The sequence below is a fragment of the Diabrotica virgifera genome, chromosome 5 (genome assembly GCF_917563875.1).
Source record: "Diabrotica virgifera virgifera chromosome 5, PGI_DIABVI_V3a".
In the NCBI taxonomy this organism is placed as follows: domain Eukaryota; kingdom Metazoa; phylum Arthropoda; class Insecta; order Coleoptera; family Chrysomelidae; genus Diabrotica; species Diabrotica virgifera.
This window is the reverse complement of record NC_065447.1, coordinates 23990073-24018047: the sequence shown is the minus strand read 5'-3', so window position 1 is coordinate 24018047 and position 27975 is coordinate 23990073. Positions and strand designations below refer to the sequence as shown.

The following is a 27975-nucleotide window of genomic DNA, read 5'->3' as shown; positions in this document are numbered from 1 at the left end:
CGTATAAAGTACGCCACGCGTGTACCTAGTTATAACTTGCTGCGCGGGTAGTTAAAGGTTAATAAGCACTGTAAATTATTTTATTTAATAAAAGAAGTTGCGCTATGTTACCAGTATTAGGCAAAAAACATTGACTAAAAAATATTTAATAATTAAGGGATATTTAATTTGTTTATTAAATGTTACTATAATTTCAATTGCAAAATCGCGGTTGTATGTACTGTGTAAAACCTATTTCTTTTATTTTTATGTATGTTTTTAAATGTATTGATAAATTCAAATTTCAATTTAACTCACCTCTAAAATGGTATTTGAAAATTGTTCTAATTTGTTTATAATTTGTTTTTGTTAATAACGTCGCGGGGATGAAACATTTTGAAATTCCGTTCCGATAATCGGGTTCCTTGGAATTTTTCACTAATTAGCAAAATTTTTTTGTCGCTTTTTCTTCTTCTTTTTTTCCTTATAGTAAAATAAATAGTTTTGCTTATGGATGGGGTTTCATTAAGAATGCCCAATCTCTAAGTTGTAGATTCTAGACTTCAAAATATTAAGATATAACTAAAATCGCTTAAATAAAATATGGCTCCTTATTGAGTTACAAGGTGTTTTATTTAAAAATTTAAAAAAAATTTATGCTCAGTATTTTAAAACTATTCGACGTATCCTTTTCATACTGGGTAGAAAATGTAAGTGCTATACACCCCATGAACTTGTTAAATAGAAGTTTGCGGCTATTACCAGAGGCGTACGACAGGGGGCAGTAAATGGTTGACCCTTACCAAATTCTACGTCACTGGTGAAATTGCCATATTAGCAACATTTGTAGATTCTCCAACGTAAATACCATCCTCTTTGCTCGTAACGATAAAGTCATTAGTTTTCGAGATATTTGAAGTTAAACATGTAACGGCACAGTTCTTATTTAGTTATTTTGATTAATATATTGTGCCACTTAATTTTTAGTTTCAAATATCTCGAAAACTAATGATTTTATCGATAAGATTGAATATTATACTCTTCAGTCTTAACGATAAAATCATTAGCTTTTGAGATATTTGAAATTAAAAATTAAGCGGCACAAAACATTAATCAAAATAACTGTGCCGTTACATGTTGAACTTCAAATATCTTGAAAACTAATGACTTTATCGTTACGAGTGAAGAGTAAGTTATCTACATAGCGAGTATTGAAGAATCTAAAAATTGCGCTAAAATGGCAATTTTGCCAGTGACGTAGAATTTGGGAAGGGTCAACCATTTGCTTTCCCCTGTCGTACGCCTATGGTAATAGCCGGAAACCTGTGTTTAACAAAATTTCATAGGGTGTATAGTACCTACATATTGGACCAAATATAAAAAGGGTACGTCAAATAGTTTTAAAATACTGAGCAAAAATAATTTTTAAATTTTTAAATAAAACACCCTGTCACTCAAAAAGGAGGCATATTTTATTTAAGCGATTTTGCTTAAATCTTAATATTTTGAGGTTTAAAATCGGCAACTCAGAGATTGGATATTCTTAATGAAACCCCTTCTATAAGCGAAACTATATATTTTACTATAAGGAAAAAAATAAGAAGAAGAAAAAACGACAAAAAATTTTTTTTAATTATTGAACAACTCCCAGGAACCCGATTATCGAAACAGCATTTCAAAATGTTTATTCCGCGTGACGTTATTAAAAAAACAAATTATAAACAAATTAGAACAATTTTCAAATGTCATTTTAGAGGGGAGTTAAATTAAAATTTGAATTTATCAATACATTTGTCGAAAACATACATAAAAATAAAAGTAATGAGATTTTAAACAAGTTTCTATTCTTTTGGTAACAACCGCGTTTTTGCAATTGAAAATATAGTAACATTTGTCTTATATTTAATTAAATCTCTGATAAATTATTAAATATTTTTTAACCAATTTTATTTGCTTAACACAGGTAGTATAGCGCAACATCTATTAAAAAAATAATTTATAGTGCTTATTTAAAACGCAAAAAATATTCTTTTGCAAAGTTGATTTTTAAATTTTATATATAATTATTTAAATAAATAGGGGGTCAAATTTAATTTTGTAAGTCTTAGGTGAAAGCTTGTCCTGTCCTTCAGCTTAGCACAAAAAACCCTAAAGACCTTCATTAGAATATAAATTACCTAAGCAGTTAAAAAAGGAAATATTGTGCAAAAATTACCCCTTTTTAATTATTTAAACAATGATCCCCTTATACAGGGTGTTTCATTAATAATTGTCCATACACTAAGTGGAGAAACCTTAGAAAAAAATACGAAGATTTAACCTAAAACTCTTAAATAAAATGTGGTTCCTTACTGAGTTACAGGGTGTTTTATCTAAAAATTTTAAAATTATTTTTGTTCAGCATTTTAAAACTATTCGACGTATCCTTTTTATACTTGGCAGGAAGTATAGGTACTGTACAATCTACTAAATTATGTTAAACAAACGTTTATGGCTATTACCAGAGGCGTACGACGGGGGAGAGTGAATGGTTGACCCTTTCCAAATTCTACGCTACTGGCGGAATTGCTATTTTAGTTCAATTATTGGATTTTTCAAAACTTTCTATAAAAATAATATACTCTTCATTCCTAACGATAAAGTCATTAGTTTTCGAGATCTTTGAAGTTGAAAATGAAACGGGTTATTTTGATTAATGTATTGTGTCGCTTCATTTTTAATTTCAAATATCTCGAAAACTAATCATTTTATCGTTACCAATGAAAAGTATATAATTTACATAAAAAGTATTGAAAAATCAGAAAATTACACTAAAATAGCAATTTCGACAGTGGCGTAGAATTTGGGAAGGGCAACCAGCTACTATCCCCTGTCGTACACCTCTGGTAATAGCTAGAAACGTTAATTTATCTTAAGTTAGTAGGGTGTACAGTACCTACACTTTCTGCCAAGTATGATAAGGATACGCCGAATAGTTTTAAAGTACTGGGTACAAATAATTTTTAAATTTTAATCATATGAATCATATCACAAATTAATCAAAATAACTGTGCCGTTTCGTATTTAACTTCAAATATCTCGAAAACTAATGATTTTATCGTTACCAATAAAGAGTACATTACTAACGAAGAAAGTATCGGAGAATCTAAAAATGGCACTAAAATAGTAATTCCTAGAGTGGCGTAGAATTTGAGAAGGGTCAACCATTCACTATCCCCTGTCGTACGCCTCTGGTAGTAGCTAGAAACGTTGGTTTATCATAATTAAGTAGGCTGTATGGTAGTCGCACTCTTTACCAAGTATGAAAAGGATACGTCGAATAGTTTTAAAATGCTGAGCAAAAATGTTTTTTTAATTTTTAGATAAAACACCCTGTAACTCAGTAAGGAACCACATTTTATTTAAGTGTTTTAGGTTAAATGTTCGTATTTTGTGCTAAGTTTTTTCCAGTTACTGTATGAAACAATTATTAATGAAACACCCTGTATATATGATTTGGATACTTTTTTGAAAATATCTTTGGTACCCATCTACACTTTGATAAAAAATTTGTTTCAACCTGTACGAATTTACATTTTGATTTACATGTAGTGTAATCTTATTTTACTAGACTACAACTCCTACGTTACTAGAATAGATGGAATGACAAATGAGGTGTCAAATGATATAAATGAATTGTGAAGGTTGCATAAAAATAACCGTAACATACCAGCTGTCTAAGAGACTCATTAAACATTCCATAAACAAGGGATCTACCTTTATGAAATGATCCCTTGTTTATGTAATTTTACACCTCGAACAATAACAGCCCGCTGAGCTTAAAATGAATGAGTTTCATTAGATAGTTCATCATCATCATCCAACCAATTTACGTCCACTGCTGGACGTAGGTCTCTCTCAATTGTTTCCACACTTCACGGTTTTGTGCTGATTGTTGACAGTTTTTACTAATCCGCCTGATATCATCTGTCCATCGTGTAGGCGGCCTTCCTCTACTGCGTTTATCTTCTCCTGGTCTCTATTCCATTAGCTTTCGTTTCCACCTTGAGTCCTTTAGCCTGGCGACGTGTCTTGCCCAGGTCCATTTGAGCTTGGTGACACATTCTATAACATCTGTGATACCGGTTCTTTGTCTGATATCTTCATTTCTTATTTTTTCTCGCAGGGTTACGCCCAGCATACATCTTTCCATAGGCCTTTGAGCAACCCTCATTTTCGACGCTGTTGCCTTGGTTAGACTCAGTGTCTCTGCTCCATATGTCATTACCGGTACAACACATTGATCAAACACTTTTCTTTGTAAACCGCCCCTAACTGGTATATTGCCCCTAAATATGTCTCTCAGCGCTCCGTAGTCTTCCCAAGCAAAAATTAATCTTTTTTATTTCGCAGGTTTTGTTATCTTTGCCAATTCTAATTTCATGATCTAAGTAAATGTACTTGTCCACTAGATTTTCCATTTATAGTTGTTTATAATTTCAACTCCCCTAGAGTTTCTATATAGTTTCCATTAGATATAGATAGTCGAGATTACTATATTTCACCTAAAAATGCACTATTAACTGTGCGTGATTGATACGTCTACAAAAAGTATTCAAATTTGCTAGAAAGTATCGACATTTTCTATGTCGCTTATATTTCCCACACGAGCAGAAATATTGGACGCCGATGGAAAATCTTCAGTGCAAGCGTGTAACATAATATGATAACGTATAGTCATATTTATCTCACTAATACTGAAGAGACGAGTGTAGTCAATTTGCATGTTTGAGCATTTTTGCATAAATAATTAGGTTTCGACCAGAATTCGTGTTTAGGAAATTATTTTGTATTTGTGTATGAAAATTCGTTGTTATATTTTTTTTGTAGATCGGTGTAATGTGCAATATTAAAAAACTATGCAGAATAATAATAATAATAATAATAATATTCTTTAACAGTCCAAGACATTCACAGACCAAAGAGTGGCACAGAATATACCGGATCTCATAAAGTATCGTTCGCGGTAACGATTCCGTACTTGTCCAGGACAACTTCGCATGCGCACTTTAAAAATCGCATGCGCACTTTAAAAAAGAGAACGCTCTTTTTTAAAGTGCGCATGCGAAGTTGTCCTGGACAAGTACGGGATCGTTACCGCGAACGATACTATAGTAGTTATAGACCAGTAAGGATCTGTTTTTAGGTGGATGTGAGAGGTGGCATTCAGATTTTTGCGGATAAACTTAGATGATAACTTCGTTAATAATAATTGATTTATGATCCTTCTCAAATATGCCCGGAAAATTAATAAAAAAAAATAAAATATTTAAAAATTTCAAAAAATTTCGTTTTTTTTTCTACTTTTTTTGCTTATAACTTAAAAACTATTCATTTTAGAACAAAGTCCTATCGGAATAAAACAAAGATAATTAAATTTTCTATCAGATGCGATTGGTTAAAATGTCTTAATTTATCACCCTTGCTTCAAAATAGCAATAAATATAAAATAAGGGGGCAAAACAAGCCTGTCTTTATTCAATGTTTTTCCATCACTTAGGTTACACTTGGAACCTTCCTATTTTCTTAGAAAATTTCTGTAATGTGCTAAAACCGTACACCAAATTTCCTTAAAATTGACTTACTAGATTTTGCATAATAATTTTGCAATCTAAACTTTTTTTTTAATTAAAATTTTTTAAAATGTTGCACAACAAAAACTAGAACATACAAAGTTTTGTCAATTTTTTTACATATAAATAAGTACTCCACCTATCTAATGCACTTTACAGAATTAAAATCGGATTATTTAAGCAGCCTCAGCAATGTTTTAAAGTTATAAACAATTTTTTGGCTTATAAAAAAATTAGTGCTGTGGCCAGGAGGGGGTGCTACGGGCTCCTTTATTTAGATGAACTTACCCAAGTTTTTTATGTATTTTGACCCGTAGAACACAAATTTTTTGGGTAACAGTTGATCCGGATGTCGATAAGATTATTATAAACAAAGAACTTTAGGAATTACATAAAATCGATTTTTCGCAAAATAAAACATTTTCTTGTATTTCTTGGGTAATTCTAAGCAAAAAACGTTCTTACAAGTTTTTTCGTAGGATACATAGTTTTCGAGATAAACGCGGTGGAACTTTCAAAAAATCGAGAAATTGCAATTTTTGAACGCGAATAACGTTTGATTAAAAAATAAAATAGCAATTCTGCTGACAGCATTTGAAAGTTTAAGTCAAATTATACGGGTTTTAGTTATTTGCATTGCTAAAAATTAATTTTTTTATTATTAAACAAAGCTATTTGTTTATAAGCCAAAAAATTGTTTATTTTAAAACATTGCTGGGGCCCCTTAAATAATCCAATTTTAATTCTGTAAAGTGTATTAGATAGGTAGAGCACCTCTTTATATGTAAAAAAATTAGCTAACTTCTAAATGGCCTACTTTTTGTTCAGAAAGATTTTAAAAAATTTGAACTTTTTTAAAAACATTTAGATTGCAAATTTATTATGCAAAATTTATTCGGTCGAATTTAATGAAATTTGGTACACGATTTAAGTATGTTACAAAGAATTTCATAAGCGAATTACTAAGGTTCTAAGTGCCACCAAAGTGGTTAAAAAATATTGAATAACAACAGACTTATTTTGCCCCCTTATTTTGTATTTATTGCTATATTACAAAAAAGATAATACCTTAAGACATTTTTTACCATTCGTATATCATACAAAATTCAATTATCTTTGTTTTATTTCTGTACGACTTTGTTTCAAAACGAATCGTTTTAAAGTTATAAGCAAAGAAAGCCGAAAAAAATCGATGTTTTTCGAAATTTTTAAATATTTTAATTTTTTTATTAATATTCCGGGCATATTTGAGAAGGAGCATAAGTCAATTATTATTACTGAAGGTGTCACCTAACTTTATCTGTAAAAATCCGAATGCCACCTCTCACATCCAAAAATAGACGTTTTTTCGCAGATCCTTACTGGTCTATTAATAAACTTACTAGGCAAACAACATTAATAGAGGTGGCGATACCTAACAACAATAATCTGCGTGTTAAGCACAACGAAAAGATCGCCAAGTATAGAGATCTCGAAATACAAATAACGAGACAATGGAGAATGGCAAGTACCCGGAGAATACCTATTATTATTTCTACTACTGGAGTCAATGCAAAGAACCTAATAGAAAACATCAAAAAGCTGGGTCTAAATGAACATCTTTACAAGACTATGCAGAAAGCTGTGTTACTCTCGACCTCCAGATGCGTGCGAAAATTTTTGGGAGATACTCCGGCGTACCAAGTCACCTAGGGCTCGATAACACGGAAAGAGTTCCACCAGAGCTCAATCCTTTTGATACCCTAGGTATCTGGGATAAGTGAATTTTCCCCTTAGAGGGAGTGCGGGCTGTATGGCTAAATCTGGATTCTTTAACAGTACCCAGTATAACAAAGTACAGGAGGAAAATATAAAATATGTTATAAATAAGTTCTTACTTATAAATATGTTATAAATAAGATATATTAATACATATCTCCAAACTGGAGATACCATATCTCCAAAACTATTTACTGCCGCACTTGAAGACATCTTTAAATCATTAAATTGGGAAACAAAGGGACTCTCGATAAATGGAAAGTATTTAAACCACCTAAGATATGCAGATGACGTGGTACTAATAGCCGACAGCTGGAAAGAACTGAAGGTGATGATCGATGAGCTTCATAGAGAATCCTTAAAAAAAGGACTAAAAATGAACTTGAGCAAAACTAAGCTAATGTCGAACAAAGATGATCAACCAACGATAACCATCCAAGGAACAAAAGTGGAACATGTAAAAGAATATATATATCTAGGTCAGAATATCAAGGTAAACAAAGAAAACCAAACTACCGAAATAAGCAGACGAGTAAGAATGGGATGGGCTGCATTCGGAAAACTCTCATATATACTAAAAGACAAAAAGATACCACAATACCTTCGAACCAAAGTGTTCGATTCTTGTATCCTTCCCGTTCTCACTTACGGAGCTCAAACCTGGACATTCACAAAAATGAACATGGACAAGATTAGAAAAACTCAAAGGGCCATGGAACGACAGATGCTTGGTATCTCACTCATAGATCGGCAAACAAACGAAGCAACCCGAAACAAAACAAAAGTAAGGGATGCCGTGGAACAAGCGGCTAAATTAAAATGGAAATGGGCTGGACACAACGAACGTCTCGAAAATGGTAGATGGAGCAAGGAAGTTGGAAACTGGCGACCGTACGAAGCGAAGAGACCAAGAGGAAGACCTCAAATGCGCTGGAGCGATGACATCAGAAGAGTCGCAGGACCAATGTGGAAACGCCTCACACACAACAGAGATGAATGGCGAGAAATGGGAGAGGCGTTTATTCGACATTTCGAATAGAAAAAAAGGCTATGTATAAAAAAAATACATATCTATTCTTCGTTATTCCACTGTACAGAAAACTGCTCACAGTCTATGAAATTTAGTACAGTGGAACCTCGATAACTCGGATTAAGCGGGACCGCGGCCGATCCGAGATATCAAAAATCCGGGTTAGCCGGAGAATATGGTAAAAATTAATAAAATACGGTATATTTACAGATAAACTCCGTTATTGTTGAAATAACATGAAATAACGTAAAAGCACCGTATACCGTCCGGTCTCCCAATTCCGTCCGACAAAGAAATTGCGCTCTATACCTCAGAGTTTCGTCGCAATCAGACGGCCGAGTAGAATTTTTGATAGGTTATATCCCCACTCATTCTACTTTTAGCACGCAGACATTTTACGTTTACTGTTGTCAGTGCGATTCAGTTCATTGCAAGTGCATGTCTTGTTTTAAGCTATACTGATTCCAAAAAAACATAAAGGTAAGGAATACTTATTTTCCATATTTTATAGATACTACGTTTAACAGTTATGTTTTTACTTATTTATTAGAATCTTTCATATTTATTTATTGTAAATATACATATATTTTTGTAATTTTTTTCGAACAATAGATTTTATTACCGAAATTAAAGTGGACGGAATAGGGTAATGCAGAATATCAAGGGGTTCTTGATACCGTCCTAGCGGACGGTATTAGGGATTAACTCCTTCAGTTTCAAACGCTTTGTAAATATAAGTCTTAGTTAAATAATATAATCCGACATATTTTAACCATAATATATATTTTGCTCCGTTTAAAAACCTAAATACGACCTATTATAGGTACAACTCATTTTAAGAAAATTAGTGTCAACTATTAAGTGAATTCGAAAATTCAATTTAAAATTTAACCCAAGAATGATGCATTTATTACCTATTCTAGATTTAATGTGTAAGTTTGGTTTAGTTTTTATTTGTAAAAAATGTTTATGGTAGTTCTTCCTCTCAGTTTGTATTATCAAGTATGATAAAAATGACTATCTAATTAGTAAAACTCATTTAAAGGAATTGGACGGACACAGGAACCTTCTGTCCTATATCCGTCCATGGTGGACGGACAGAGCTACCTCAAACTCCTGTTACCGACCCCATAAAATAAAAACTAATAAAATATTTTTTTTTCAGTTTTTTATTATCTGCAACTATGGTATACAAAAAGCGGATGAAGTATCCCCGAGAGAATATCCAAAAAGCTATAGAAGATATTAATTTGAAACGTTTAAGTATTCGACAAGCCTCCAAAATATACAATGTGCCTAAAAGTACTTTGTTAGATACTATGAAAGAAAAGTACAAAACTCCGGGCAATATTGGAGGGCCAACAGTTTTGTCCAGTTCCGAAGAAGACTTGATTATAAAATGGATAATCGAAATGGGTAACGTGGGATTCCCGGTAACAAGATCTCAACTTGTTGATTCTGTTTCAAAACTAATTCAAAATTTGAAACGAAAAACCCCATTTAAAAATTACATACCTGGTAAAAAATGGTACAATGGTTTTCTCGCTCGTCATCCAGAAATTTCAAAACGTGTTCCACAATCACTATCTTCTTGTAGAGCCGCAGTTACGGAACAAAATATAAGAAATTGGTTTACCCAAGTTCGGGATTATATGACAAAAATGAATTTTTTACACATTCTTGAAAACCCCAAGAGAATATTCAATTGTGATGAAAGTGGTTTCTATTTATCCCCTCAAGAAAAACAAGTGTTGGTTAGAAAAGGTGCAAAAAAGGTATACAGTCGCATAGCTAATGACGAAAAAGAATGTCTTACAGTTTTGCTAACTGTTGGAGCTGATGGTTCTGTACCTCCGCCATTAGTTTTGTATCCCTACAAACGGTATGTGTCAGCTGCAATAATAACGAACATGCCAAACCAGTGGGGAGTTGGGCACTCTGAATCTGGTTGGATGACAAGTGAGACATTTTATGAATACGTTACAAATGTATTTTTTCCCTGGTTGGAAAAGAACAGTGTTCCACTCCCAGTGATATTGTTTCTGGATGGACACTCTTCCCACATCAATCTGCCTATTACTGAATTCTGCAAAGAAAAAGGTATTATTTTAACAGCATTTTACCCCAACGCAACTCACCGATTACAGCCGTTAGATGTTGGTGTTTTTTATCCCATTAAAAATAACTGGCGAAAAGATGTTCGATCTTGGCGTATGGAGAATAACGGAAGAAAACTTCAACGGGCTGAGTTTGCAAAACTCTTAGACAAAACTTTGAAGGCTACAGTCTGTACATCGATAATAAAAAGTGCATTTGAATCATGTGGACTCTTTCCGTTTAACGAAAATCGCATTGATTATTCAAAATTAATAAAACCAATAGAACAAAAAGATTCTGATGATAAAATAACTGAATCAACATCCACTACAACTGTTAATGTTTATGATTCTAAACTACTTCGAGAGGTAGAGATACGTTTAAAGCCAGAGGTTGTTAACCGTTTTAGGATTGCTGAATCAGCGGCCCAACTAGAAGAAAAATATGTAGCATTGTATGATTTCTGGAAGAGTCTTCATCCACAAAATGTCGATCATGATAAAACTTTGGAAAACAATTTGCCAATTAATGCTGCTAACGAGACCATTGTTGACATACACTTCGATGAAAACTTTTGGTTTTGCAATAATGATACAATTGAAGCTACAGTCAAAGCAGATGGAGCATTGGTCTTAATTCCTTCACAGAATAGCAATTCTAGTTCGCCAAAACCTGGTCCATCAGCATCCAAGAACAATGATTGTGAGAATATAGACTATTATTTAGCAGTAAGTTCACCCCAAGAAAAAACACCACCTAAGAACAAAATAGTAAACACAACTCCTTGTAATAGCCCATTAAAAGATGATTCAATAGGTATAGTTTATTCTGATCAAAAAAGACAAGTACAAAATCAAGAAAAAACCCCACTTAAGCAAATTACAACAACATCAGAGAATAATAGTAAATATCCAACACCTTTCAAAAAAGCACTATTTTGGCCGGAAAGTTCTGCAAAGAAAAAAAATAATAGCACAGAAGACACCAAGGAAAGGAAAAAACCAAAGATTTATCCTACAGTAGCTATAAGTGATGAATTTATGGAACATCAACGAAGACTCAAAAAAGAAAAAGAGGAAAAAGAAAATGAGAAATGTGAACGAATCCGAAAGAGGAAAGCAAAAACAGAGATTCAACAAGCAAAAAAGAAAAAGTGTCCTCCAAAACACACACCAGGCATAGATACTGGTAATAATAATACGGAAAACATAAATAAAAAGAATATAGAAATATATTCAAAGGACGATTTTGTGTTGGTTCAGTACGACAGTGAATATTTCCCTGGTGTAGTTCTGGAACGAAGCAATGATACTTTGAGAGTTAAAAGTATGACTATGAATGGAAAGTACTGGAAATGGCCAGATAGAGATGACATTTTAAATTATGACTTTGATGATGTAGTTTGTAAGATTGCGAGACCTTCACTCATAAATAAACGCGGCGCCTATGAAGTTCCAGAAATTGAAAACCTAAAAAAATGAAGTCTTTTTTTTTTATTATTTAATTCATTTGCAGTCATTAAGTTCGTTTCAAAACTTTGTACTTAAATAAAACTTATTTTTAAATTATTTGTTTTGTTTTTTGGCCATTTTTTTGCAAATTTATTTAAAAATTATTCATAATGGGTTTTTTTTGTCATAACTAAATAAATAGGACGGATAACGGTACTCTTGTGGACGGAATTGGGAAAAAATCATTAATGTGGACGGAAAACGGCTATTTGCGAAATTTTTGCATTTGGTTTCTTAAATAAGCAATTTTGTTGAAATGACTACTGTTATTATTATAAATTTGGCTCTAGTAAGAATTAATAATGCATAATAGCTTATAGACAGAATTACTTTAAATTTCAATGATTCGGAATTGATCTTTCAAACAATTTTATATATACCACTTATAACCGGTCGGAATTCGGTGCTCTTACGTTATACAGCGTGTCTACTTGAGTTGGAAACATATGGGAAACTTTTTTATTATTAATTTTACGAAAAAAAGTTATTCTTTATAAAAAGTTCTGCATGCCCCAAAACCTAAGATTCAATTATCAGATATCAAATTTTCTCAATATTATACGAGGTATGTCAAAAAATATGAATTTCGGCTAAGGGTAAAGTACCTTTATTTCTCTCAATATCGAAAATTCTTATTATGAAAATTTGTTTGGAAATAAAAACCAAGCTCAAATATGTAATTACATGCTTCTAATTGGAAAAAAATATTTTCCAAATTTTTCTCAAATTTATTGATACTAACTTCGTTTTTATTCATTACACATACGATAACTCTTTTATTATTACTTTTACGAAAAAAAGGCATTCTTTATAAAAATCACTGTATGTCCTAAGACCGAAGATTCAACCAACAGATATGACATTTTATTAATTTTGTACGAGTTATGTCAAAAAATATGAATTTCACTCAAGAGTAAAGTACCTTTATTTTTCACAATATTGAAAACGGTTATTAAAAAAGTTGTTTAGAATTAAAAACTATGTGTCAATATGCAATTACATCCTTCTAATTGAAATACTTTGAAAATTGAAATATAAAGGTGCTATAATATTGAGCGAATTTCATATTTTTTGACACACCTCGTATAAAATTAATAAAAGTTGACATATCATGGTTGTGTCTTAGATTTTAGACCATGCAAAGTTTTTTATGAAGAATAACTTTTTTTCGTAAAATGAATAATAAACGAGTTATGATATTTGTAATAATTAAAAACGATGTTGGGTATCCATAAATTTGAGAAAAATATTTTTTTTTCAATAAGAAGCATGTAATTGCATATTTCATCTTAGTTTTTAATTCCAAACAACTTTTTATCATAAGAATTTTCGATATTGAGAGAAATAAAGGTACTTTACCCTTAGCCGAAATTCATATTTTTTGACATACCTCGTATAATATTGAGAAAATTTGATATCTGATACTTGAATCTTAGGTTTTGGGGCATGCAGAACTTTTTATAAAGAATAACTTTTTTTCGTAAAATTAATAATAAAAAAGTTTCCCATATGTTTCCAACTCAAGTAGACACGCTGTATATGCACAGTACACATCTAAATTACGTGTAATTGTATAGAGCAGGGGTTCCCAACCTTCTAGCAACTGCGTACCACCCGAAATATTTTGAAGACTTTGGCGTACCACCAAACACCGGGGATGGGAACACGAAGAGGAAGAAAGCCTCCTGATCCTATTTTTTTTTTAGAAATATCTACTAAATTATTTCTAATTCTAATTCGTCTCAGTGTATGACACGCAATGTGTATTTCGGCATTCAGGACCAATTTTCTTTATTTTTGCTGCTAGCCCTGTCAATTTACCTGACATATGAGTTCCTCTGTGGTATATGATTCAAGTGGTTTGCAGAACAAAAACTCTTCTATAACTTCTTTATAAAAATCATATCATAAAAATGCGAGTAGCTGTGCTGTTTTTTATAGCGGTGCTTTCGTCTACTTGAAGTGCAAAATATGTGCATTCTTGAAGTTTTCAACAAAGTTGTTCGTCAATATTGGAAGACATATTAGCATTTCGCCTTTTCACTGCGTTGTTTGACAATGGTATTTTTTAAATTTCTTTGACTGCATTTGTGTGAGGCTTTTCATCCTTTGCAATTCTACATACAAAAAAAGATTTTTTTTTTTTAATATTCGATCAGCCTACCAATCACATCAGAGTGCTTTGTGTGTTGGTGACGTATCAGCATAGCCTTCAAGCCAGCAAGCCTTCATGCTTTGGTTCGAAAGCGTTTCGAAACAAGTAACCCATTGAGGAATAGGATTGTCACTATTTTCTGTGCGTCACTTCACTATAAAACCACACTGTAAGTAGCTTTCGTGGTATTTCCAATTGGCCTGCGGCTTAAGTTTTTTAACTCTATCCTTTGAATTCCCAAGGTTCACAAAAAACTGCTTCATATATTAATATGGAGGCACAACAACTGCACTGGCACTTTCGCAGACAGAGGTCCAGCGTAATCGCTTAATTTACACACGTGACGCGTACCACCTGAAATCTTCCCGCGTACCACCAGTGGTACGCGTACCACCGGTTGGGAACCCCTGGTATAGAGTATAGAGAGTATTAATTTCTTGGTAAAAAACTCATGCGTAGACATAAAAACACGCAAACACAAACCTATCTGAAGCACGATTACAGAACCGAAGCGAAAAATACGACTGTGTACTACACACAATACGGTCACAATCGGAACAATGTTATTTTATTTAAGAACAGTGGAGACTAAGACCGACAGAATTTTTTAAATAGTCTTTTAGTCTTTTTTGAACAATGCTAAGGCAGTTTGAAATAAATAAAGGAATACAGGTGCCTGTTGTTTCCGATAATCACATAATGGAGGCCCTGTTCTGTAATCCAATCTGAATCATCTTTACTTTTGGCTTGTTCTTCTTTTATTTTGATCTTAGCTTATTCGATACTATCCTTGTCTATACTTTGAATATCACTGCAGTTAAACCTACCACTTTACGACATTGTTACCTTTATTTTAACCTACTGCTAAATAAATAATATCCTTATAACATCGGCACTGACTTGAGGGCCCGCAGATGTCTGAATTCAATGAGTGTTTCGTTGTAAAGACAATGAAGTCGATTTTACTAAGTAATAAGACGGATCCTCTTAAATAAAACAAATGGTAATGAATAATGGTTAAACAAAAAAAACTTAGTAGGATTCGGGTGGGTTGGATGAAGCAAGATATTTAAACAATAGCCGTATCTTAGAGCCGGCATTTAAAGAAAAAAAAAGTTTTGCTTGAACTATAATTACTCTTCTTCTTCTTCTTCTTCTTCTTCTTCTTCTTCTTCTTCTTCTTCTTCTTCTTCTTCTTTTTGTATAGACATTACTCTGTCTGTTTTTTCAATGTGCCTCTAGTAAGTTGTCGTTCTATAATTTTCGTGGTCTCCCACTGATCGTCTTCCTATTGGGGAACCGTCTCTCGCTATCCTGACTACCCTATTTCTTGTCATTCGGCTTATGTGGTCATTCCATTCTATTCTTCTGTTTCTTATCCAATTATTAATGTTATCCACCTTGCATCTCCATCGTATATCTGTACTTCTAGCTCTGTCCCGTAGGGTCTTACCATCGATTTTTCGAAGGGTTTTCATCTCCGCTCTTTCGAGCCATCTTTTTGTCCTGTCTTTGTCGGGTTGTGTTTCTGCTGCGTATGTCATTATTGGTCGGATGACTGTTTTGTAAATTCTGCCTTTCATTTTTTTTCCGATATTTTTACTTCTCCATATTGTGTCATTCAGGCAATCTGCGGCTCTGTTTGCTCTATTCACTTGATCTTCCACTTCTGTTTCGAGCCTTCCGTAGCTAGATAGTGTGATGCCTAGGTATTTAAACTCCATCACTTGTTCTATTATCTGACCTTCCAGCTCCAATTTACGTCTTATTTGATCTGCTGTTATAACCATGCATTTTGTCTTTTTTGAGAAAATTAACATGTTAAATTTTCTGGCGATTATGTTGAATTGGTGCAGCATACGTTGTAAATCATCTTCACTTTGAGAGATTAGTATTGCATCGTCCGCATAGCAGATTATTTTAAGCTGTTTTTCTCCCATTTGGTATCCTTTTTTAGTTCTTACTTTTTTATTATTTCGTCCATGATCAGGTTGAATAATAAAGGACTCAAGGAATCCCCTGTCTAATCCCATTTCCGCTTTAATTGGGTCAGTTAGTTCATCTGGGGTAAGTTCAACTATAAAATTATTAGTATAATTAATTCATAATAATGTTCCACTTCACATACTGATTCCCTTATAATTGATTTAACTAAGTCCCGTAAGATAAACTTTACACATACATATAGTTACTAAAGTATGAAGTAAATATTGTGCTATTATACTCAGATATTCGCAAACATTCTCTAGACTCTAAACTTTCCCGAATTATGGAATAACGACACAATATAATTTTGCACAGGTAAGTTTTCTGCTCAAAATATAACTAGTCCAACTTTCATTCCTTACAAATACCTCTAATTTATTTGGTTTATCTCAGAATATTATACTTGAGTTTGTTGATGCTGGCAAATTCTTGGATACTATGTAATCTATAAAAGTTACTAGAGCTTCCAACTTTTGGGCCAATTGTGGGATGGAACGTATTTGGTTGGGAATTTTATGATATTTAGAATAAAAGTTTAAAGACTTTACAAAACTGATCTACTTAATGCTTTAGAAACAAGATTAGAGAGATATCGCAAAGGCATTTTTATCGCACGCTAATAGTGGAATACGCTATTTTGACATGTACGCAAGCGTAGATTGAATGTTACGCTAATACTGGATAACGTGTCCCGCTATTTAGGTCGAAATAACGTTAACGCTAATTTGACATTTGGAATGAAACAAAAATAATTTATAGAATATAAATTTTATAAACTAAACTCTGAATAATCTTGTTTCCTGTATTGAGAAACACGTGATTCTTATTTTGTCTACAATAGACTACTTTTTGTGCTTAGGATATTAGTTATTCAGATATTTTATATTATTTTTATACAGATGATTTTTATATTTATTATTGGTTAAATCATGAAAGTTAAAATGCATGTCAACCTGCTCAATATCCAAATTCATTTTTCAATCAAAAATATTTACAGGATATTAGAGAGATATCGCAAAGGTAAACGTAATACCGTGTCAAGACGTAAATAACGGATAACGGTCTATTTTAACACAGGCATCAAGACAGTTATTGCAAATGTTCTGGGGCGGGATTTAACGTTATTGTGACAACCGACGTTTGGGATTAAATTAATGTAACCTAGAAACTACTGTTGAGGAAAACTGTAAATGTTTTTTTATTGAAAAATAAATTTCAATATTGAGCAGGTTGACATGCATTTTAACTTTCATGATCACTCAACAAAAAACTAGGTATAACCGAAGTATCTGCAAGTAAAAATACCTATATCTTACTCTTTTTATAAATATAATAGAGGTTGGATTTTGGTTCCAATAGAGTTCACGTATTATGTTTATACCATTGGAATCGGTGTTCTTTTATGTAAACATCCTATTTGTTTTTTGTGCTTGACTTTATCAAAAGCCATCTCATAATCTATGAAACACCAGTATGTATCTCCTTGTTTATCACAACGTTCCTGCATGAGCACTATGCTCATAATAAGACTTAATGAAACTAAACAACGCCTATTCCTATTTCCAGTTTGAAAATCAATATATTAATAAAACCAAAAATCAATGTAACAGATATTTACTGCACACACACCGATTGAAGATATGGACAATTTTACATACTTTGGAAGTGGAAGTATCATAAGAGACAGCGAAGGTACGGAATATGATAATGATTGAGAATACGAAGAGCTTAGCAATCATTCAGCATGCTTAGCTCCGTTTGGAGGTCTGGCCTCTATACCACAAAGACAAAGATAGATAGATAGGTAGATAGACAAACAAATGTCTACGAAGAATTGATTGTAATTTTAGTCTAACGCCATCAGAAACGAATATCTGTTACACTTAAATGAACAGAAGGAGATAGAAAATCCGACAAAGACAAAAAAATTATGTGGGATTGATCACGCATGTAAAAATAGCTCATGTACTGGAAATATTGCTACTGGAGAGAAATCCCCAAGTAAAAGGTGAGAGATGTGAAGAAAGTATTGGAAGTCAAAATAGGACTGGATGGCGCCTTTTAACGAAAGTTCTATACTTCATTTAGGAGTTTACAAGGACCTTATACATACTGCATACTAAAAATAAGAGAAAAAATTATTACCACGGAATATGTATACTTTAAAGATTATAATACCGTTGGACTTTACGAGGTCAAGCACAAAAAGTTGCCCGGTATTTTTTACTTAACTTCTCACATAGACAAGGCGAAAACGGTGAGTTCCTTGGAAAAAATATTCCCATGAAATTTTTTTGCATAATCACATTCGTGAGACACCCCAGAATCAGGTACAAGAAGTCGCCCATGCGAAAAGTGGTCCAATTTTTTTTAACAATGTTTTTTAATCAAATTGCAAAATAGTTATTTATGAAACAGTTCGTGAAGTATGCTTTTTGCGAACGCACGCGATATTTAGAGTACATACATCGCGTAAGTCCGCAAAAAGTACTTCACGCACAGTTTCATACAATATTTTATCTACTCTACCATAAACAAATAAAAAAATTGTAACTCTTCGTCACTGGAATATATTTCTATTCTAGAATTTTTAGAACTTTGACATTTAAAAATTCTAACTTCTTTCAAACCACAAAACTGTCAAAACTTTTGTCGTAATTTATTGCTCATTATGTCCACCATGACAACGCGAAAGTTAAGGATATTTGATTATATGAAAGTGTGTTAAAAACAGTGCGAAAAAGTAAGTCCCATTTAAAATACATTGTTACTTCACGCACACTTTAAACCCTTCACGCACTGCTATCTATAATGACAGTTTTCACAAACTAAAAACTTACACATAATATGACATAAAGTAGATAAATCAATATTTTCGGCCCGGTAAATTTTTTTTAGGTTTATCGGACCATTGCGGATAAAAAAGGTCTCTTGTAATTTTCTCTAAAGTTGATCGTGTTTGAGTTATAAGCAATTTAAAATTTGAAAAACGCGAAAATGGCCATTTTTAAGACTTAATAACTCTGTTAAAAATTATCATTATAAAAGTCACAAAGTGATTAAATCAAATTCAAAGCTACTCTTATCTACATGATCCTGAAGAAATTTGTGTCATTAATTTATTACTAAGCTGTTATTTTTATTTATTAATAATGAGCGGTAAGATCGTATTAACGCGGCTGCAAATGTGAGTGCGAGTGAGATGCGCCATTGGACTGCCTGAATGGCATCTCTTTCGCACTTATCATGGACGGCCGCCTAAAACGTGCCTGGCGCTCATTATTTTTACTTAAAAATAACAATTTAGTAATACAATAATGACAAAAATTTCTTCAAGATCTTGTAGGAGGGGATTTAAAATTTGAGTTAGTCACTTTCTGACTTTCATAGTAATAACTTTTAACCGAGTTAATAAGCCTTGAAAATCGCCATTTTTCGTTTTTTTTTTCGATTTTAAAATGCTGTTACCTCGAAAACGGTCAACTTTAGAGAAAAATTATAAAAGACCTTTTTTATCCAGAATGGTCCAAAAAACGTTAAAAATTGTCCAAGCCGAAAATATTGATTTTTGCTATATTGATAAAAAAAAGAATGTGTGTGTACTTTGTACGCACGTAAGAAGTTATACTTCTATTATAATATAATTTCAACGAAATAAATATACCTACTTAACAGCTACAATAATGAACCAAGACTTAACAATGCCAAATATTAAAAAAAGTATGAATCTTCCACGATTTGAACCCGCAATCTCGCGATTTTTTGATCTCTGGTCCAATGCTCTACCAACAAGGCCATCAAGCCGCATGCTACTTACCTTTCAGATATACATAATTATACATCATGGTGACAAGTGAAATATAAAAATAGATGTTTTATTATTTTACGCCCAAAGAAGACAAATCCAAAGACACAAAATTATAATAAAAAACCTTTTAAACCACCTTGTTCAAATTGCGCAAGTTGTATTTTAATATTAATGTTAATAAATGAAATATACATATTTTGACGTTTCACAATTTGACAATTCACTTTTAACTGCAGTGCCTTAAAAATTTTAAAGCACTATTGCCTTAAAGTAGCATTTTTAACGCTCCTATGGGGTCCTAAAAATTGCATTTTTAACACGTTTGTAGAAAAATATATTTAAAAACACTAATATATTCTTTCCACACCTTTTTTGGACTGATACATACATAAATTAAAACATTTTGAAGTATAACTTCAAAAATATAATATGAAAACTATTTAAAAATGCAGTGTAACTATTAGCTAACCTTTGTTGTTTCTCTTCCCACAAATTTTAAAACGCAATAACCATACATAACCAAACCGTCAACCGTCCAAACCACAGCTGCGCTACAGCTGCCATATTGGATATTTTTTGACGTGCCATTTGAACATCCAATCAGAACAAAGTTATAACGCGCTTGCGCACGGATCGTAGGTTTTAACATATAAAAATTCACCCTCATATCGCGCGTAAAGAAGTATAACTTCAAAAAAATTGTTAAAAAAATTGGACCACTTTTCGCGTGGGCGACTTCTTGTACCTTATTCTGGGGTGTCTCACGAATGTGATTATGCAAGAAAAATTCATGGGAATATTTTTCCAACGAACCCGCCGTTTTCGCCTTGTCTAACAACTGAATTAGCAAAATTGAAAAGAATTAAGGAAGTAGTGCACGCAGTGGAAGAAGAATTATTATTAGATTCGATATCTATGAAACAAATATATAGTGCTAGTCAAAAGTCCGTACCCCCCCTCGTATCTTTTGAACGGTTATATCTATAATAGTGAAATTTGGAGGGAGGAAATAAACGGACGAAAACTTCTTAACTAGTCATGACAGGTGACGTAATTATGACAGATGACTTTACAGCGCCTCTGTGACAGATAATTTTAAATGGGACCTTATGGCAAGTGATACCTCGTTTGAAAGGTATTGAAAATACCTATTCAATCATACTAATTTTGTTTGAGTTCAAGCTAATTTTGATGAATAAATGAAATAAATATAAAATTGTCGTGTCGCATTTAATTAATAAAAATTCAAAATTCCGCATATGATGACTAGTCAAAAAGGTTGACGTTGACGTAAAAACTACTAGAGAATTGAAAAACGTCAACTTTTTTGACAAAAAAACCATAGGCGGACATTTGAATTTTTATTAATTAAATGCTAATCTATAATATTATATTTATTTAATTTTTTTACCAAAATTAAAATCAACTAAAACCCAAAAAAATTAGTATGACTGAATAGGTATTTTGAATACCTTTCAAACGAGGTATCACTTGCCATAAGGTCCCATTTAAAATTATCGGTCACAGTTGCTCTGTAACGTCATCTGTCACTGTTACGTCACCTGTCATGACTAGTTAAGAAGCTTACGTCCGTTTATTTCCTCCCTCCAAATTTCACTATTATAGGTATAACCGTTCAAAAGATACGAGGGGGGGTACGGACTTTTGACTAGCACTGTATAGACTGGAACGAATAAAAAGGTGAATTGTCGTTTACTGAATACCTACTCTGCTTTTTAAATATAATACACACACCCAAACTTATATGGAATCACCACGTATTTCAAAGCAATATTTATTTCTTTTGAAAAAACTTTGTTATTGTTGCAAAGAATAAAGGATTTTATTGAAAATAAACAAATATATAAGACAATCGGATAGTACAGTTCGGTACGGTATAGGTTATTTGCTTGAGTTGCAAATTGAACGAAAATAAATAAACTAACTTTTGCGTCCAAAAACGAAAATACGCCTAATGTGGGATTATGGAACTTACAACGAGGAAAGATTATTGGTCTTGTGGAGAAAGTAATGTTCTCAGAGGGACATAGCTGTAGAGCTAGGCGTAATACAGGGCGTTCTGTCCAAAACCTATGCTAGGTAACAGGAACTAGGAAAGCTCAAAAATAAAGCAAGGGAAAGTCGCCAAAAGTAATAACGGCTCTCCAAGCTCGTTTAATTGTCCAATCAGCTGGAAGACACCCAACCATTTCTCAGCTGCAGCTAAAAAGGCAGCTTTTGGAAGCTACAGGTGTAACTGTTTCAGTTAAAACGATAAGAAGAAGAGTTCGTACTAAGAAGTAGACAGCAGGAGACAGTTATGGGTTCCCGAGTTTACAGTCAGCTCCAGATTGATCGCCTAAATTGGTGTCTTCACTACCAAAACTGGAACATTGGGAATTGACAAAATGTGCTATTTTCAAAAAAAGTCAGGATTTGTGTAAAATCAGATGACCCACGAAATCGTGTACTTAGAGGTCGAGGAAGACAAGCAAGAACGAAAACTGTCAGATCTGTTTACAAATATACAAGGGAAAGTGTAATGTCCAGGAGAGAAATTGTGATGCGTAAAAAAACTCCTTTAATTTTCATCCAATCAACTTTAACTGCTCACAGGTATGTTGATAACCTGTAGTCAGGCTCTGGAGAGGTGCAACAGGAGAAAGTTTAATTTTATTGCATGATAATGGACCTCTACATACCATTAGAGTGACTACAGACATAATTGAAGCAGAAGGTATCCCTTGTTTGGAGTGGCCTGTTTGCTCACCCGAGCTTAATCCTATAGAGTATTTGTGGGATATACTTAAAAGACAAATTAGAGCTCGCCGGGATAATCCACAAAATACCGCACGGCTAGTACAAGCTGCTCTTAAAAGATGGAACAACCTACCACATCAAAGTGTTGATAATTTGATTAGTAGCGTACCCACGCAAACTGAAGCTTGCATAAGGACTAGAGGTGATAACAGTGACTACCATAAAATACAAAAAAATATGAATAAAAACAATTTAAACATTATTAGTTTTACATTGAAATTTTGTATGCTGTTGATTTTAAAACAACAACTTTCAATTTGTTTGTTAAATACTTTATTGTTTTATTTAATTGTTATGTATTTGTTAATAAATTGCTTTAAAATAAATATTGTTTGACTTCGTGTGTTTATTTTTTTAAATTCGCACGAAATAATAAGAAATATCAGATGATTCCATATAAGTTTGGGTGTGTGTATATTTTTCTAATAGATTTATAATAACAATAAACTTAAAAACAATTAATTTAAGTGTTTTACTGAGATAAAATGATCCAAAAGAGGCTGTTTTCAACAGCCTATAATTAGTACTAAGAAGTATATGCACCACTTCACATAAACTTTTCGGGGGCTGGAAGTAGGTAAATGGTCTCTGAGGCAATGTAAATTACGAGTGTTTACATTTAAACCTAAGTTTGAGGAATACTCCCTTTATTCCATAAGGAGGGAAGTAATCTTGTTGAAGGCCAAAATTAGACATGTGGGGGTTGTAAAAGAAAGTGTAGGTTTTAATAGGAAAACGGTTAAGATGGAGTAAGAATATTAAAGAAAATATATTGGTCATGTGGCCAAACAAAATTTAATCGTCTCACTTTTGGAATTTATTTCTAACTATCCATATTTTAACAGTAGCAATGAATTTTTTAATTATGCAATTAAATAAGTTTATCATATTATTGTAGTAAAGAAAAAAGAGACGTTCTCACAAACAATTTATTTTACAACTGACGACCGGTTTCGCTGTCTACAATATTCACAGCATCTTCAGGTCACGGTAAAAGTAAAATTAAATGCTACAAATAACAAAAAACCAGAGTTAGTTAAGTGGTCTGGTTGAAATCAAAGGGTAAAGATCAAGCCAATATTAAAGTATATATATTTATGCATACATATAAATACTAAAACGTACGTAAATATGGTTTAACAACCCTCACACTCACATACATGCAAGCATTCAAATGTAGTGGCAACTCAAGTATGTCAAGTATAGGTATAAAATGTACACTTACTTTCCGGTATAAGGGAAGAATATAGTAGTATTCAATATCATACTTTTTCTCCAAATTATGCTAAAGGGAGAGATGGTAGAGGGACAGATTTGATTGTAATGTACAAACAAAACAAAATAATTGGCAGGATCTTGAGGGGATTAGTAAGGGAACACGACATTAAACCGTGAAACCAAAAATTGTTAGTTATATATAAAGTGATGTTATTTTTAAATTTTTTAAAGTGTATATTTTTAATTTAATTGGGATTATTAGATGTTGTTCTGGATGTTCAAGAACTGATGAATGTAAGATTGGTTGTGCAATTTTCTTAAAACCAGAATTGGTCAGTTGTGTATTATTTGTGGTGTGATTGTGAAAATGTTTTAATTTTGATTTGTTGGAGACATTGAAATTAAACTGAACAATAGTAAATAGGTAAAATTTGCTAAAATTTAAAAGTGTCAAACAATAAAATCATTAATAAATAATTCAGAATTAAATTCAAATGTGAAGGTAACTAACTGTAGATGAAATTAAATTTATAGTAATATAAAGTTATGATGATTTGTGCAGCAATGAATGAGATTTTACGAGATATTACTAAAAAGTTAGAAAAAGGCAAATATGAAAAAATAGATGAAAAAATGATTCATTTATGTTAATATCTGTTGAATGTAATAAATAGTTGAGTAGATTGAAAAATTAATCTCAAAAAATCTTTGAAAAAGATACCTGGTTGAGCTGAATTATATGGTTTTCAAAGATTTTTTGAGATTAATTTTTCAATCTACCCAACTATTTATTATATTCAACATATATTAACATAAATGAATCATTTTTTCATCTATTTTTTCATATTTGCCTTTTTCTAACTTTTTAGTAATATCTCGTAAAATCTCATTCATTGCTGCACAAATCATCATAACTTTATATTACTATAAATTTAATTTCATGTACAGTTAGTTACCTTCACATTTGAATTTAATTCTGAATTATTTATTAATGATTTTATTGTTTGACACTTTTAAATTTTAGCAAATTTTACCTATTTACTATTGTTCAGTTTAATTTCAATGTCTCCAACCAATCAAAATTAAAACATTTTCACAATCACACCACAAATAATACACAACTGACCAATTCTGGTTTTAAGAAAATTGCACAACCAATCTTACATCCATCAGTTCTTGAACATCCAGAACAACATCTAATAATCCCAATTAAATTAAAAATATACACTTTAAAAAATTTAAAAATAACATCACTTTATATATAACTAACAATTTTTGGTTTCACGGTTTAATGTCGTGTTCCCTTATTAATCCCCTCAAGATCCTGCCAATTATTTTGTTTTGTTTGTACATTACAATCAAATCTGTCCCTCTACCATCTCTCCCTTTAGCATAATTTGGAGAAAAAGTATGATATTGAATACTACTATATTCTTCCCTTATACCGGAAAGTAAGTGTACATTTTATACATATACTTGACATACTTGAGTTGCCACTACTTTTGAATGCTTGCATGTATGTGAGTGTGAGGGTTGTTAAACTATATTTACGTTCATTTTAGTATTTATATGTATGCATAAATATATATACTTTAATATTGGCTTGATCTTTACCCTTTGATTTCAACCAGACCACTTAACTAACTCTGGTTTTTTGTTATTTGTAGCATTTAATTTTACTTTTACCGTGACCTGAAGATGCTGTGAATATTGTAGACAGCGAAACCGGTCGTCAGTTGTAAAATAAATTGTTTGTGAGAACGTCTCTTTTTTCTTTACTACAATAGTATGGACTCACACATGCAACCCATTCATTATTTTTATCATATTAATTTAATTTTTTTTAACATCCAATTTTTATTGCAATCTGTCTCGTTACAAACAATAAGCAATACATAATATAGTTATTGAAAAATAACATAAATGGAAGCCGCCCAGTGGCGAGCAACCAGTAAGACATATAAGATTATAATTTTAAAATAAGACATAACAATTACTTGGAACATAATACATAGATAAAATTTTATATATTGGACAGTTCAGACAACAAATATGATTATTAAAAGTCTAAGAAACATGAATAAAAAATACGAAAGAACTTTAAAAAATCACTGAAGATAAAACAAGATTATTTCATTGCACTATGACACTGCACTCTGGTGTTGCTCTGATGTTCAGATGTAATTACTAGAGGTAAAAAGGGTCAGGTCTTTTTAATCTTCTTTCATGAGAAATGGTGAGCAGGTCCGTGGCGAGCGGATTTGGATGGCAGAATAGTCTGGTCTTGTATCTAGAATTTACAGCAGATATTGCTTCGCTAACAGTTGGTAGCTGTAGGTCGTGGTGTAATCTCTGGTTCGTAACATACCAAGGGGCATTGCAGATCTGGCGCAACACTTTGGATTGGAACCGTTGAAGTTTTTTAATGTTAGTATTACTTGCTGTTCCCCATATTTGTGCTGCATATAGCCATACGGATTTTAAAATACATTTATAAATCATAAGTTTGTTCTCCAGGCTAAGATTTCATTTTCTGCTCATGTACCAATACATTCTCCTGTAGATCAAGCTAAGTTGAAGACGTTTCTTCCAGATGTGGGTGCCCCAATTAAGTTTACTATCTACATGAATTCCCAGGTATTTTACGGCGGTATTGACTGGTAGTGGAGTGTTATTTATAGAAACCGGAGGCGCGACACCTTTTTTTAAAGTAAATGTTATTTGTGTGGATTTTAAACTGTTGAACCCGTCACAGTTTCAGCCAGCTCTCTAGTTTATTTAGATGATTTTGCAATACCTCGGATGCTTCTGTTGCTATAAGATTTGAAGCCATTATAACTATGTCATCCGCATATGTAGCAATTGTTGTATTAATGGTGGTTGGAAGATCCGATGTGTATATTAAGTAGAGTGTTGGTCCTAATATGCTTCCTTGTGGAACTCCAGAACATATTGGAAACAGGTTAGTAATTTCCCCTCCTCTTTTGACTTGAAAAAATCTATCTGTCAGATAGGATCTCAATAGTGAACTTACGGGATAAGTAAATATGGATTTAATTTTGGAGATAAGACCTACATGCCAAACTTTGTCGAATGCCTGTGAGACATCTAGAAATGCAGCTCTACAGTAATTTTTGTTTTCGAGCAAATTTCTGATAGTTTTTACTACCCTATGAATTTGCTCGATGGTACCATGTTGTTTCCTAAAGCGAAACTGATAGTTAGGTAAAACATTGTTGCTGTCTAATGTAGGCTCTAGTCTTCTCAGGAAAAGCCGCTCGAATACTTTGGATATAATAGGCAACAAGCTTATTGGACGATATGAAGATACTTCCGCGTGATCCTTATTAGGTTTCGGGATTAGAACAATTTGAGCTACTTTCCATTGGAGTGAAAAGTAACCTGTTTTTATTATTGAACAAAATAGATAAGTAATTAAACTTACACCTTCGTTGGGTAGATTTTTTAGTACCAAGCTAGGTATTATATCATACCGAGGTGACTTCTTATTCTCCAGATTATTAATTACATCTTTACTTCAGATTTCTTATAAATTTTAATAGGCGGTGCCATTTGATATAGTGCGTTTATGACTTCATGAATATCTTTTTCTTCTTCAGCTGAGACTGCCCTCTGATGCGGTTGAAATACCTCGTATAAATGATTTGCGAAAGTATAAGCTTTATCTTTGTCAGTCTTAGCCCATGTGCCATTCGGTTTCCTGATTGGCATATTCATTTGTTCGTTGTCTTTAAGTTTTTTTGTTAGTTTCCACAGAGAATAATTTGTATCATCTGAATGTGAGAGGTTCTTTAAATAATTGTTGATTCCATTGTCTTTATGTTGAATCAAGTTTCTTTTGAGTAATCTGCAGGCGCTCTATTAAAATTTGTTTTATCTTCTGGGTGCCTAGTGAGCTGCTACCTCTTTCTTAGTTTTCTTTTTTTTTCTTCCAGTATAAGTGTATTTATGTGAGCAGGATACGAGAGTTGTGTGTGTAG

At 32.5% G+C, this 27975-nt stretch overlaps 2 protein-coding genes across 2 annotated transcripts in view; both read left to right on the top strand.

Moving 5' to 3' along the window:
- The window catches only part of LOC114327860 (probable G-protein coupled receptor No18), a 400100-nt gene that overhangs the window by 3822 nt on the left and 368303 nt on the right, over nucleotides 1–27975 (top strand). The window lies entirely within an intron of this gene.
- LOC126884959 (uncharacterized) lies at nucleotides 8627–12044 on the top strand. The gene is made up of 2 exons (XM_050651336.1): nucleotides 8627–8859; nucleotides 9545–12044. Exon 2 carries the CDS (start codon nucleotides 9564–9566, stop codon nucleotides 11955–11957), a length of 2394 nt encoding a protein of 797 aa, XP_050507293.1. The 5' UTR covers nucleotides 8627–8859; nucleotides 9545–9563; the 3' UTR covers nucleotides 11958–12044.